General features: G+C 40.3%; 1 protein-coding gene across 3 annotated transcripts in view; it reads left to right on the forward strand.

The window, feature by feature from the left end:
- Positions 1-14,140, forward strand: part of HERC4 (HECT and RLD domain containing E3 ubiquitin protein ligase 4) — a 230,565-nt gene that overhangs the window by 165,723 nt on the left and 50,702 nt on the right. For all 3 annotated transcript variants that reach the window (XR_004539287.1, XM_033942823.1, XM_033942822.1), the window contains 4 exons: positions 3,896-3,994; positions 10,903-11,070; positions 11,762-11,905; positions 13,402-13,568. Coding sequence is in view for 2 of the 3 variants with exons in the window: in XM_033942823.1 (XP_033798714.1) it covers positions 3,896-3,994; positions 10,903-11,070; positions 11,762-11,905; positions 13,402-13,568 (578 nt within the window). In the remaining variant the exon portion in view is untranslated. The remainder of the gene's footprint in view (positions 1-3,895; positions 3,995-10,902; positions 11,071-11,761; positions 11,906-13,401; positions 13,569-14,140) is intronic.

Here is a 14,140-nt window from a genome sequence, read left to right on the forward strand (position 1 = left end):
TAAACCATAAGCCATTATTGAGATGGCTTGGGGAAATGCACTGCTTATTCCTAGGATAGGCAGCATAAAATCTGTTTTACTCTTCGGGATTTGCCAGGTACTTGTGACCTGGGTTAACCACTGATAGAAACAGACTACTGTGCTTGATGGACCTTCAGTCTGTCCCAGTATGGCAACTCTTATTTTCTTATCAGGTTAGAGAGTTCTCACTTCTAATGTACTCTGCTTAGCTTCCTTTAATGTCTCCCTCTTTAGACCCAGCTTCAGCACCGAATCCCTCCTAGTTTCCCTAATTTCAAAGGTGCAACAACTACATTCGTGTAACAAATTCGCTGTCCTATTACAATTCGATCTTTCTGCACAACGACATACTACTTTATCACTTTCCGAGATAGAAATTGACTCCACCGTCCTAAAGTGGTTCTCAAACTTCTTACGCTCTCGCTCCTATACAAATGGCACCATGTCCACTCCTTGGACACCATCTTGCGGTGTCCCTCAGGGATCACCCCTATCCCCTATTCTCTTTAACATCTATATGTCCTCCCTGAAACTCCTTCAACTATCCCCCCTAGAAACAATCTACACATACGCTGATGACATCCTTGTCCTCCTCGAGACAGACCAGAACCTCACCAACCTCCACAAGAACATTACAGCTTGCATAATGAGAATCCGCTCCTGGTCCCTCTCGGTACAGATGAAACTAAATGAATCAAAATCAAATTACACTGGCTCGGTCCAAAATTAGAACACCTGCATTCCCTCTTCGCGTTACCCTCAGGTGATGCACTGCAGTTTGAGTTCCCAAGCAAGGTCCTTGGCATCATTATCGATTCTTCTCTCTCCCTCAATGACCACCTCAACTCCTTGGCAAAATCATGCTTTTTCAGCCTCCAGATGCTTAGAAAAGTAAGATCCTACTTCCGCCAACAACATTTTGCCGTCCTTGTCCAATCCATCATCCTCTCCAAACTAGATTACTGCAATGCCATCTACTTAAGCCTATCAAAAAAAAAGTCTTCAAAAACTCCAGCTAATCCAGAATACTGCAGCCAAATTGATCTTTACAAAACGCAAATCTGACCATGTCTCCCCACTCCTTGCCAAACTTCATTGGCTCCCAATGATCTCCAGAATCCATTTCAAATGTTCCTGCCTGGCTTTTAAGATCATTCACGGCATCCTTCCTCCCCTTATCCCACTATCTTACAACTCCTCAAGTCCCGACTCCTCCAGAACCGCCCAAAGGTATAAACTAGCCTTCCCCTCTCTACTCGGCATTCACTATGCAGGTAAACTGGGAAAATCCCTTCTCTTCAAAATCACAGGACTTTGGAACGACCTCACCATCCCGCTGCGGAATCTGGGCTCCCTCCAATTATTCCGCAAACAACTGAAAACTTGGCTTTTCACCAAATTGTAATTCTATCCTCCCCCCTTTTTCTTCCCTTCTACGTATAAGTTCATGTAAACCTTTTCCTTCTCTACCTATATTTTAAGTTCTTGTAAACCGTGTCGAGCTTCATATTCATGGAGATGATACGGTATATAAACTTAAGGTTTAGATTAGATTAAATTACTGCCTTTGTTTTGTACATTTAATTTCGTGTGTAGTTTTTTAAACAGCAAGGGACTCTGTGGTCTTTTTACTAGACTGCAGTAAGTGCTAGTGCACACTTATAACAGATTAAAAATGCTTACTGTGGGATGTGCTCTGGCATCCCATGTTAAATGGACACTTGCATACAAATGCACAGCACAAAGAAAAAATTAGTAATTTTTCTGCAAGGGAGTGTTTCTGAGGAGCAGAGAATGGGTATGATAGCACTAATTGTTAGTACATGGGGCATTTCTGCATTCTAATTGATTAGTGTGGGGACCCTTACTGCCTCTATAATAAAAGGTGGTAGCGGCTTACGAGTTAATTATTTTAATGAAAAATTAGCACGTGGCCATTTGGAAAATTAGAATATCGGCCAATTTATGGTCACAGGAAAAGTGCCTTAGTGCAGACGAAAGACCTGTATAAGGGACGCGTTAAAGCCACATTTTGCTGCCCAGTACTTGGAGATCTTTATATTTTTGTTGAAAATATCTTTCTTTTGCATATCTACAATATTTTTGAATTTCTCCATTTCCATACAACTTTGTTCTCATTGCTCTTCCATCTACAATGTTTTTCTTTGATATTTTCTAAACAGGTTGCAATATTTTTTGTTGGGCTAATGTACAAATTAACCAAAGATGATGTATGTCTGCATTTGAGATTTTTGAAGGCAGTCTCTAAAAAAAGGACTAGTTTAAACTAGTCTTTTGTAAAATTATCCATGTATTGTTCAATTTTAGTTATCTCAGCTTGCAGAGTATGAAAGAGTATTATACATGCCAGCAATATTAATTACCACCAATTCAATGCCCATAACAATATCCAAAGATTTGATTGGGAAAGTAGACTTCAAACCAAACAGCTATATATTTAAAAATATTAACTGAATTCTGTTTAAGAAGTCATGAATATATGAAAGCTACTGGTTGGATTTGATAGTTTTAAAAATCTGGAAAGTTGAATTGATGAAAACATGCGTTAGAAAACTGTAACAGTGTTAAGAGCCTTTTGATTGGGAAAGTCCACTTTCTTATTCAAATATGGACACTGAGTTGATTGTCTGCTGATGTGATTTCTGATTCTGTGTGGATGTTTATTAACAATATTAATGAAACATATTTTTCATGATGAAGTGAATATTTGTAGTTAACTACAGCATCATTTTCAGCTGCTGTTCTGTTTTATTCACCTTGTATTGGATGATCTGATAACCTTTACGTTCCTGACAAGGTTAGTTGCCTCAGCCCCTGATGCATTTCCTCTTGTCATAAGACAGTTTAGCCTCCTGTTCACCTTTCTTCCTTCACTGATTTCTCTCCCTCCTAGCTCAAATACCTTAGGGAGAGTAGTTGGGAGGGTGAGCAGAGTTGGGAACTGGAGACGATGAACAGGTAAGAAGATGTGAAAGAGAGAAAGAATGATAAAGGGCAAATGGAGACAGTCTTTCTTATTGATCTCTCATCTTTCCATCTGCCTTCTGTCTGTCTTTGGATAGTTGTTGAGAGGTCTGCTAATATTGGGGGTTTTCACTAACCTGCATTAGGCACTAATGCATGCCTAGCACAGCTTAAAATGGCATATCATGGGACATACTTAAGCATCCTGCAGTAAATGCCAAATGTGTATACACTAAATTAAAAAACAAAACTTGTTTTTTGAGGGGACATGTCTGGTGGGGTAGAGAGTGGACGTTCCTGCGCAAAGCCATTAGCACAGCTATATTACTGCATACTAACTGAATAATGCAGGAATAGCTTGTGAACCCTTACCGCCTATAAAATAGTTGACAGAAAGTAGTACACAAGTACTAATTTTGTTTAATGGACACACGCTAATGGCAACATTATCGCATGACCTTAATACAAGAAATAGAGAGAGATCATTTTTGCGACTGCAGTAAAAATTACCTTAGTGCGTGGGGGAAACCCACATAAAAGTACGCTAAGACCATTTTTTTGTGTACCTTAGTTAAAGGTCTCCATTGGTATTTGCCAAGTCTGGCTTGTTGGTTCCTACTGTTTGTAAGCTGTACTTTTATTAGTGTGATGCCTACATGAGAATCTGATAAGACTCGAAACAGCAGTATGTTTTACTGAACGCCATAGTGCCTATAGAGTAGATTCATCAATGATGTGCAATTTCAAACACATGTGCCTGAATGTTAGTTTAAAATGAACATTTAATTAACACTTTAAATCCAGCAGTTGAAATATTTTCTTGGCTACTATGATTGGACCTGTAATTTTTTGCTATTGTGAATGTCAACTTGGAGCTTTCTTCTTGCAGGCAGCAGATGTTCCAATTACAATTTGCACATATCCATTTGTTTTTGATGCACAAGCAAAGACGACACTGTTGCAGACTGATGCTGTTTTGCAGATGCAGGTTAAACTTTAATTTGACTTTTATAATTTAATGCTTCTGTTGGAACTGTTTCCATAAACTAAGTTCTTCCTAAGTATTTTTTAAAATTGATAAAATAATATTTGAGGGTCAGCTTGGTAACTTAGGGGTCCTTTTAAGAAGGTGCACTAAGCATTTTAGCGCGCGCCAAATGCTAACACATGCATGCTAGTCTATGGACGCGTTAGCATTTAGCACGCACTAAAATGGCTAACACACCTTTGTAAAAGAGGGGGTTAGTAGCAGCATGGTGTGCTGCCATTGGGAAAATCCCAGATTTGATTCTTGCCTCTTGCCAGACTTGACTAGAGATAAGAATGCTGTGAACACAGTGTTCATTGGGCTAGATTCACTAAGCAAACCGATCGTGTACCGATTGGTTTGCGAGCCCTTAGCAACCAGATTTCCCTCTTGCAGTATTCACAAACCTGTGTAGCAATCCGCTTCTGGTGTGTGCATGCAAATGAGGGGAACTGCATGCAAAGTAGGCAGGGACGCAAGTCACTAAACTTTTTTTCGATCTGACTAGGCTCGCAAAAATTACTGCTCAGGACCAGTCGCTGAAGCTCTTTGCGACTGCTCTGCCTTCTGCCGTCCTGCTTTCTAACCTGTCAGCCCCATCTCCTGCAGCCCCGAATGAGCCTGCCTGCCTGTCCCGAACACACCTGCCCTGATCTCTCCTGCCTGCTCGCCCCGACTCTCCTGCTTTCTGCCGCTCTTCCCCACAGTGCAAGCCCGTTTGCAAGAAACTCCCAACCCTCTATATGTCCTGTCTGTCTAAATTAGATTGTAAGCTCTTCTGAGAGGGGACCATCTATTACATGTTAAATGTAAATGTACAGCATTGTGTACGCCTTTTAGTGCTATAGAAATAATAAATAGTAGTAATAATTGTTTGTACTTCTTTTAATTGTAAGGTAGAATCAGCAAACTAAGAGGATTATTTTATCCCAGATCAAGAAGGCAGCATATTTTCACAGATGAGTGATGTAATCCACGGAGCCCGGTACGGACAGTGTAAGTGTGCTGTCACTTTAACTTCCTAGAAGTTTCAAGACTGCCTGTACTGTACATGCACAAGTTCCTTCCCGACTGACATTCGCTCGCAGGTCCATCAGTTCTTAGTTTTCCGTGGAGCTAAGAAGACGTGTGTCATTGGAGTCTCTCCAGTTGTGCTACTTTTTTTCCCTTTTTTGTGCCTTCCCATATCAATTTTAATTATTTATTTAAAAAATTTATATACCACTTACAATTCTAAGCAGTTTACAGTCAACATACAATGTATTTAAACAATACATTTTATATCTAATGAAAACTTCTGCTGACCATATTCCTACTTATTCACAAAATCTCATAAATAAAACACTTGGGCCCAAATTCTGTTTAGGACGCGTGATATTTTGAGAATGTCTCGCTTTTTTAGATTCGCTATCAAAATGGCTGCATTAGCAGACCATCGCTTTTTAATGCGGGTTTTTGAGAATCCTGGCCTCAGTTCATTTACTTCTATCGTGATGGATTCAAACTGAAGACAACTTGCACATGGAACCACTCCCTTTGCTTGGGTAACATTTTCTGTCTGTAAACAGACAGAAGTTATAACCTGAGCAACAGCTTTGGTTACACGATGCTTCCCTGTCATACTGTGGTTGCAGAAGTACTTGCACCTTTTCCCAAGTATAAATACTAGCAGGTAAGATATTTCAATAGAGTTTTTCTTCCGCTTAATAACTCAGCACCTCTTCAGAACAAGGAGTACCCTCGAAAGAACACTCCACATAAATCACCTTCGAGCTCTGAGCAATCCGGAATGCTCTACCCACATTCCAGGATTGCCTTCTCATTCTAGTGCTTTTCCGAACAGACAACCAAATAGCCATGTACTACGTTAACAAACAGTGAGGCACAAGATCTCGCCTGCTTTGTCAGGAAGCAATTCAAATTTGGTCCTGGGCGATACCTTGAAACATATTCCTCAAAGCAGTTTATCTAGCAGGAAAGCAGAATATCTAGGCGAACAGACTGAGCAGACTCCTACAACCTCATGGGTGGTCACTCAGTTCAACTGCTCTATGCCAAATATTCAAAGCTTGTGAAACTCCACAAGTTGATGTATTTGTGTTTTTCCCCTCCCCTCCCAACTACAAGCTTCCAGTCTGGATCTGATGCTTTTCTCTGCGACTAGCAAGATACCTTTCTTTATGCTTATCCTCCAGTTCTTCTACTTGGGAAAACTATACTCAAACTTCGCCAAGATTAAACCACTATAATACTCATAGCACCATGGTTCTCTCTTCTCCTGCAGTACAGAGTACAGGAACCCATTGCACTTCCAAACTTTCTAACATTGCTGATACAGAATGAAGGTTCTCTACTCCATCCTAAACTACGTTCGTTAGCACTCACAGCATGGTATCTCTCTCCCAAGAGGTAGATGCTTTTCCACTGTCAGCGCCAGTATCAGCCATCATTGATGCTTCTAGAAAGCCTTCCACATAACGCTGTTATCGTTTTAAGTGGACTTGCTTCACACACTGGTGTAATACAAATATGTTAGATCCAATCACTTGTCCTCTCTTATTGATTTTGGACTACCTCCTATACCTCTTTGACTCTGGTCTCAAAACTACTTCAGTTAGAGTTCATCTCAGTGCTATTACAGCTTTTCATACCCTTCTCGATTTAAAAAAAAAAACCAAATAACCTTTTATTAGCACACCTTATAGTTGCCAGATTCATGAAAGGTCTTCATACCAAACCCACCATTCATGCTTCCTCCAGTTGCTTGGGATCTTAATGTTATACGTTCAACCCTGATGAAGCCTCCCTTTGAACCATTTGCATCTTCATCTCTCAAACATCTCACTTAGAAAGTAATAATTTTAGTTTGCATCATATCTGCTCGTCGAGTCAGTGAACTTCAAGCACTTGTATCAGATCCACCTTATACAACGTTCTACCACGATAGGGTAGTTTTTCATATTCATCCGAAGTTCCTCCTGAAGGCCATCTCAGAATTTCATCTGAACCAGTCCATAGTTCTTCCTGTCTTCTTACCAAAACCACACACTCACCCTGGTGAAGCTGCACTCCACACATTGGACTATAAACGTACACTAGCTTATTACTTAGTTTGGACCAAGCCTTATAGAACTTCTACTCAACTGTTTTTGTCTTTCAATCTTAATAGACTTGGAGCCCCTATCACCAAGAGAACTATCTTCACATGGTTAGCTGACTGTATCTCCTCCTGTTATGCTCAGGCTGGGCTGATGCTGGAAGCTCGTGTCACTGCACATAAAGTAAGAGCAATGGAAACTTCAATAGCCCATCTACGTGCCACTCCAATGAGGACATATGTAAAGCAGCCATTTGGTCCTCAGTTCATACCTTCACATCCCACTACTGTTTGGAAAATCATTCCAGATGGGATAGTCGGTTTGACCAAGCAGTTCTGCAAAATTTATTCTCTATTTAAATGCCAACTTTACTCCAACCAATTATGATCCTGGCAGTTAGGGAGTCCTACATGAGAGAATATGCTGCCTTCTTATCCAAGGACAGCAGGCAGATATTCTCACAACCCTCCCACCTCTCCTAGTTGGCCTTTTAGCTTTTTTACTGAACTAATGGTCCTGCGAGCCAATGTTGGGCAGGAAAGCACCAGTGCATGCACAACACAGGCAGTCTCAAGACTTTGAAAATTTTTTTAAAGTGACAGTACATTTTTATACTGTCCGTATCGGGCTCCATGGATAATGCCACCCACATGTGAGACTATCTGCCTGCTGTCCTTGGATAACACCTGTTACAGGTAAGTAACTGTGCTTTCTAGATTAAATTCAACAGGAACAGTATTCTAGAGTGAAGAGGCCAGAACAGCAAATCAGGTTGTCTGAGCACAAACAAATTTGAAGGTGGGAAGGTACAATAGTAAATGTTGTTGGGAAAAACATAATAGCCCAATTGGTAAATAAAGGATATGTATAGAAACTGATTAATGGGAGAGGAAGTGATGTCAGGCTCCTAAATGGCCACTTAATGCCAAAGCTTTTTTACGCCACTCAACAAAATAGTTACAGCATATACTCATCCATCAAGACAGATCAATTGCATCTTTTGCCCTGTCCGTGTTGTTAATCACAATATATGATTAACAATCAAGCAGACTGATGTAAAGGAACTATGGCAATTCTAGAGACTCAGGAGTGACTCTACTTTGTGGCCGGCTAAGCTGACATGTGAGGCTGTTTCCAACTTAGGCAACATGTCAGTTGAGGCACATGAACAGCAGCTCCTTTAGTCGGGAAATGAAACGGTTTTTTAGCAATCTTCAGAAGTCACCCAAAGAAATATGCACAAATGCGTCTGGTAAGATTGAACATTTGCACAGTGATATGAAGCATCTGGGTGTCTGCATGAGAACCTTGGAGACCATAAGAATTGCTATCTCTGGATCAGACCCTGGGTCCATCAAGTCCGGTGATCCGCACACGCGGAGGCCCCACCAGGTGTACCCTAGCCTAGTTTTAGTCCCCATATCACTGTATGCTTCTCAAGGGAGATGTGCATCTAATTTACCCTTACCCGTATCACTCTATGCCACTCTTAAGGAGATGTGCATTTAGTTTACCCTTAAATCCTAGAACGGTGGATTCTGCAATTACTTCCTCTGGGAAAACATTCCAGGTGTCCACCACTCGCTGCGTGAAACAGAACTTCCTGATATTCGTCCTGGACCTGTCCGCCCTCAGCTTCAGTTTATGTCCTCTTGTCCGTGTCACATTGGACATTGTAAATAACTGCTTCCCCTGCTCTATTTTGTCGAATCCTTTCAGTATTTTTAAAGTCTTGATCAGTTCTCCTCGCAGTCTCCTCTTCTCAAGGGAGAACAACCCCAGTCTCTTAAGTCGTTCCTCATAGTCCAGGTTCTCCATACCTTTCACTAGCTTCGTTGCTCGTCTCTGCACCCTCTCTAGCAGTTTTATATCCTTCTTTAGGTATGGAGACCAATGCTGGACGCAGTATTCCAGGTGCGGTCTGACCATGGCTCTGTAGAGCGGTATTATAACTTTCTCTGATCTACTCGTAATTCCCTTGTTTATCATGCCTAGCATTCTATTTGCTTTCTTCACCGCTGATGGTTTCAGGGTCCTAACTATCAGTACACCCAGGTCCTTTTCCTGTTCGGTCTTTCCCAGAGTTACACCTGATATACTATACTTGTGTTCTTTGTTTTTTCTGCCTAAATGTATCACTTTGCATTTTTCCACATTAAATTTCATCTGCCATTTATCTGCCCACTTCTCCAATTGATTCAAGTCGCTCTGGAGTTCCTCGCTGTCCTTCTGCGATCTGATTGCCCGGCATAGCTTTGTGTCGTCTGCAAACTTGATGATTTCACTGGATGTTCCTTCTTCTAGGTCATTTATGAAAATATTAAATAAGATGGGTCCAAGTACTGAGCCCTGGGGTACACCGCTAGGCACTTTTTCCCATTATGAGAACTTCCCATTTATGACCACTCTCTGTTTTCTGTTCTCTAGCCATTTGCCTATCCGTCTTAGTATATCTCCCTCTATTCAATGGCCTTGTAGTTTCCTGAGAAGTCTTCCATGTGGAACCTTGTCGAAAGCTTTCTGAAAGTCCAAGTATACAATATCCACCGGTTCTCCACTATCAATTTGTCTGTTCACTGTCTCAAAAAATTGAAGTAGGTTCGTCAAACATGATTTCCCTTTCCTGAACCCATATTTACTGGCTCTCATCAGGTCGTGTGTGTCTAGGTGCCGGACTATACTATCTTTGATCAGCGCCTCAACCATCTTTCCAGGGACAGACTTGAGACTTGCCTGGTACTCCTCTCGATCCTTTTTTAAATATTGGCGTGACGTTCGCTATCTTCCAGTCGTCCGGTATCTGTCCTGTTTTGATTGACAGGTTGGCAAGTTTTTGCAATAGTTCTTCAATTTCAAATTTCAGTTCTTTTAGGACTCTCGGATGAATTCTGTCCGGTCCAGATCAAAAGAGAAAGGAGAGCCAATAACCACTTGAAATGTGACCATCTACATGTACAACACAATGAGTTGGCAGATGAAATTGGTATCCTTGAAAATTGTGGGAGGAGTACTCATTTCAGGGGAGTTCCAGAGATCACCAGTCAATAAAACATTGCACAAATAGTGCAAAGCCTATCAGCAGATTTCCGGCACTGACACTGTTCCCAAACAAATCTCAAGCAAGCGCATCGATTCCTAGGAACCCCATATCACAAAATAACAGGTCTCCCTAATGTTCTTTCCATTTGTGGTTCTCCTCTGTACTTTAAAGCATTGAATTTTAGTTCTGTCCCTTTTTACCTTTTGTATTGATTAGTCTGTAAGTCTGTTGGTCTAACCCATCATTTTTAAATTTTAAATGGTATATCTAAATATATGTTTATATTTTTTATTAATGTTGTATCTCGCTTAGTAAATCTAAATAAGCGATACATCAAATTAACATAAACTTGAAACTCAAGATATTATTGTGTGCTTTACAAAACATGTGGACAAGGAGTTAATCCTGCAAAAGACATGATCCTCTGAATCCATAAAACTTCAAGATCCTGCCATGTATGTTTTCCAGGACTTGTCTGCCTTCATTAGTTTGACTGTTGATTCCTTGGGCTTTGATGAATACTTTGATTTTCTGCATATGTTTGCCTTTATATTAGTATATGTGTATGTCCAAATTCTAGTTGATGGAAATATGAATATATTGCATGATTTACTGTTTTCTAATTCTTCAAACTACAATAAAAATTATTTGATATAAGAAAAATCATTTGATATTCAGTAACATTTATGCATAGTAAAACTAGATTTTTTTAAAATTTGCTTTTCTTCTAGATGGCTGTTGATCAAGCCCACAGACAGAATTTCACATCTATTTTTTTACCAGTTTTTGAATCTGTAAACCCTTGTTTAATTCTGATAGTGCGCAGAGAAAATATTGTAGGAGATGCCATGGAAGTCCTTCGAAAAACCAAAAATATAGATTACAAGAAACCACTCAAGGTACAGTATATAACTTTTACCATTGTATGTACAGTCAGTTTCAGAATTCCACTTCAAAGTGTGCTTGCTCATTATCCCAATTTGATCACAATGTTGCCTTGTTACCCATCCAGGACACACAGACTGCATATACCAGTATACAGATATCACAGCTGTAAACGTGTGATGTATTTTTACTTTCCCACTCCCCCTCCAATATGCAATGCTATTTAACCGACCAGGAATAGCGCTTGGCTGCTAATATTCATCATGAGTTAGCTGGTTATCTCTGCTGAATATTAGCACTTAATAGCTAACCACTAACTGACTTCTACTTGACTTAGCAGGTTAAATGTGAATATTCAGCGCTAACCCAGCTAAGTTTAGCACATAAATAGTAGGCCTATGTTTAACCACTAAGCACTTAACTGATAGTGCTGAATATCAGCTTAATTGGTTAAGTTGTGGACAAACCTGAAACTGGATATTCAGTGCCAGTTGCAGGATACAGCCCGACATTGAATATCTGGGGTTAGCACCAGCGACAGCAGTTAACCATGCTGCCTGCTACCGACTGAAAATTGAGCCCAGTATTCTTAGAATTTTTCTCACCTATATGCAGTAAAGCCATTTAATTTCTTTCATTGTCATAGTTATAATATACATAGATTTATTATTAATGTTGAGAGTTAATTTTAAATGCACTCTTCAGGTGATTTTTGTAGGGGAAGAAGCTGTTGATGCTGGCGGTTTGCGCAAGGAATTTTTCTTGTTGATCATGAGAGAGCTTCTGGATCCTAAATATGGAATGTTCCAGTACTATGAAGAATCCAGACTCATCTGGTTTTCTGATAAGGTATAATTCACAAAACACGTACTGGAGTACAATAAGCTATGATTTTCTTGGAAAAGATTTGATGCAAGTAGAACAACAGTCAGGAAACTACTAAACAGCTACAGTATGTTTTTTAAAAAGCATAAATAACATTTTAAAATCTGTTAAGAAATGTGGTATTCTTGGTAACCTAACCCAGAACTAAGAAAATTGCTAATGAGCAGTGTGCTGAAAACCAGGGAAGTTAGGGTTCAAATCCTGTTTCTCCCACTGATGTTTGTTGTGACCTTGGGCAAAATACTTCACCCTCCATTACCTCAGAAACAAACTTAGGGCTAGAGAGGGAAATATCTGTACCCAATTGTAAATCAGTTACCAATGAAAAGCTATAAGCTAAATCCAAATATAAATTACTGGTGGAGAAAGGGTGCTTATGTTCCCACTGTTCAATAAAGTGTAACAATCGAGGATGTGTCTCCAGGGGCTTCTGCCCAGGAGGGAAGGGTTAGGACAGCTGTTGTAGTTGGTGATTCGATCATTAGACATATAGATAGCTGGGTGGCTAGTGGGCGTGAGGATTGCCTGGTCACTTGCCTGCCTGGTGCGAATGTGGCGGACCTCACACGTCATTTAGATAGGATTTTAGCTAGTGCTGGGGAGGGGGCCAGTGTCTTGGTATATATAGTACCAATGACATAGGAAAATGTGGGAAAGAGGTTCTGAAAGCCAAATTTAGGCTCTTAGGTAGAAGGCTGAAATCCAGATCCTCCATGGTAACATTTTCAGAAATATTCCCAGTTCCATGCACAGGACCCAAGAGGCAGAGCTCCGAAGTCTCAATTTGTGGTTGAGACTATGATACAGGGGTGAGGGATTTAGATTTGTTAGGAACTGGGCAACCTTCTGGGAAAGAGGGCACTTGTTCCAAAAGGATGAACTCCATCTTAACCAACAATATTCTCCCAGGGTCTTTTTTTAATTTTCAGGGTGCTTTCTTTAAAGAAAGAGAGAGAAAATGTACAGATAGGGCATGTTGCCAGCAAAACATATTTTGTTGCCTGTTGGCATTCTGTATATTTTTTTAAAGCTACCTACAATTAGGAATTCCCACTTGTAAAGTCTACATATTTTGCTTGTCTTTGGAGAAAGCAAAGTTGCTTACCTCAAGCAGGTTATCAGTCTTTACAAAATCCACCCCTCTCCATAAGGAGTCAGCTGCTTCTAATACTAGCTCTGTACAGAATTGAGGTGGTCCCATGCTATGGTGCTGAAGCGGGAAGTCCTTCACATGCTTTGTGTCCTGCTCTAGAAAACACTTACTATATTTTTATATCTGTTAGACTCTGGCTGCTTAGGATAGCATTGTTAGAGAACACCTATTATAGGTAAGCAACTTTACTTTATTAGGCCTTCAGTTTGCTTGATTTTAATGCTAAAATTTTCAACAATTTTGCAATGAAACGTATTAAATGCTGGAATAAGTAATGTGTGTATTGTCTCATTTTTTTCATTCTTAGACTTTTGAAGACAGTGATTTGTTCCACCTAATTGGTGTTGTCTGTGGCCTAGCAATTTACAATTTTACCATTGTAGACCTTCATTTCCCTTTGGCTTTATATAAGAAGCTGCTGAAAAATAAACCAACCTTGGAAGATTTAAAGGAGCTGATGCCAGACGTTGGCAGGTTAGTTAATACCATGGAGATGGTCCCAAGTGTCCCAAGTGAGATGATCCCAAGTGTGTGTGGAGGGGGGGGAGCTGATACTGAATTGTAGTTTGAAGTTTTACATGCACCTATCAAAAGAGGAAGAATCTCACTGTACCATGCTGTGATTTTTTGTTGATTGTGGGTCAGTGAAATCTTTGTGCACCCTTGGATGGCCATTTACTATATTGTTAAGACATGGAAAGAAGATTTAGAAAGGGTCAAACTGAATTAAGCGAGGTGTCTGCATTATACAGTGGCTTCCCAAACTTGAGTGCTGCTCTTTTTCTCTGTCTTTTGCTACCATTCTAGAGCTAGTGTGCGGTAAACTGCCTTTATTTGTTCAAAATTTAATATACGCATTCTGTATCGCTTGGTAGACTGGTATAGTCCTTATGAATGGGTAATATGCCTCACTACTACCAGCAGATGGCGACTGAGATCAAACTCGTATAGCACTATAGCATGCCCCTTTTGCTACTCCAGTTTTCCTCAGTCTCTGGTAGCAGGTGGTATGGCTTTCAAGCTCCCCTCTTAGCACTGTTGGAACT

This window comes from Geotrypetes seraphini, chromosome 4 (assembly GCF_902459505.1).
Source record: "Geotrypetes seraphini chromosome 4, aGeoSer1.1, whole genome shotgun sequence".
NCBI lineage: Eukaryota > Metazoa > Chordata > Amphibia > Gymnophiona > Dermophiidae > Geotrypetes > Geotrypetes seraphini.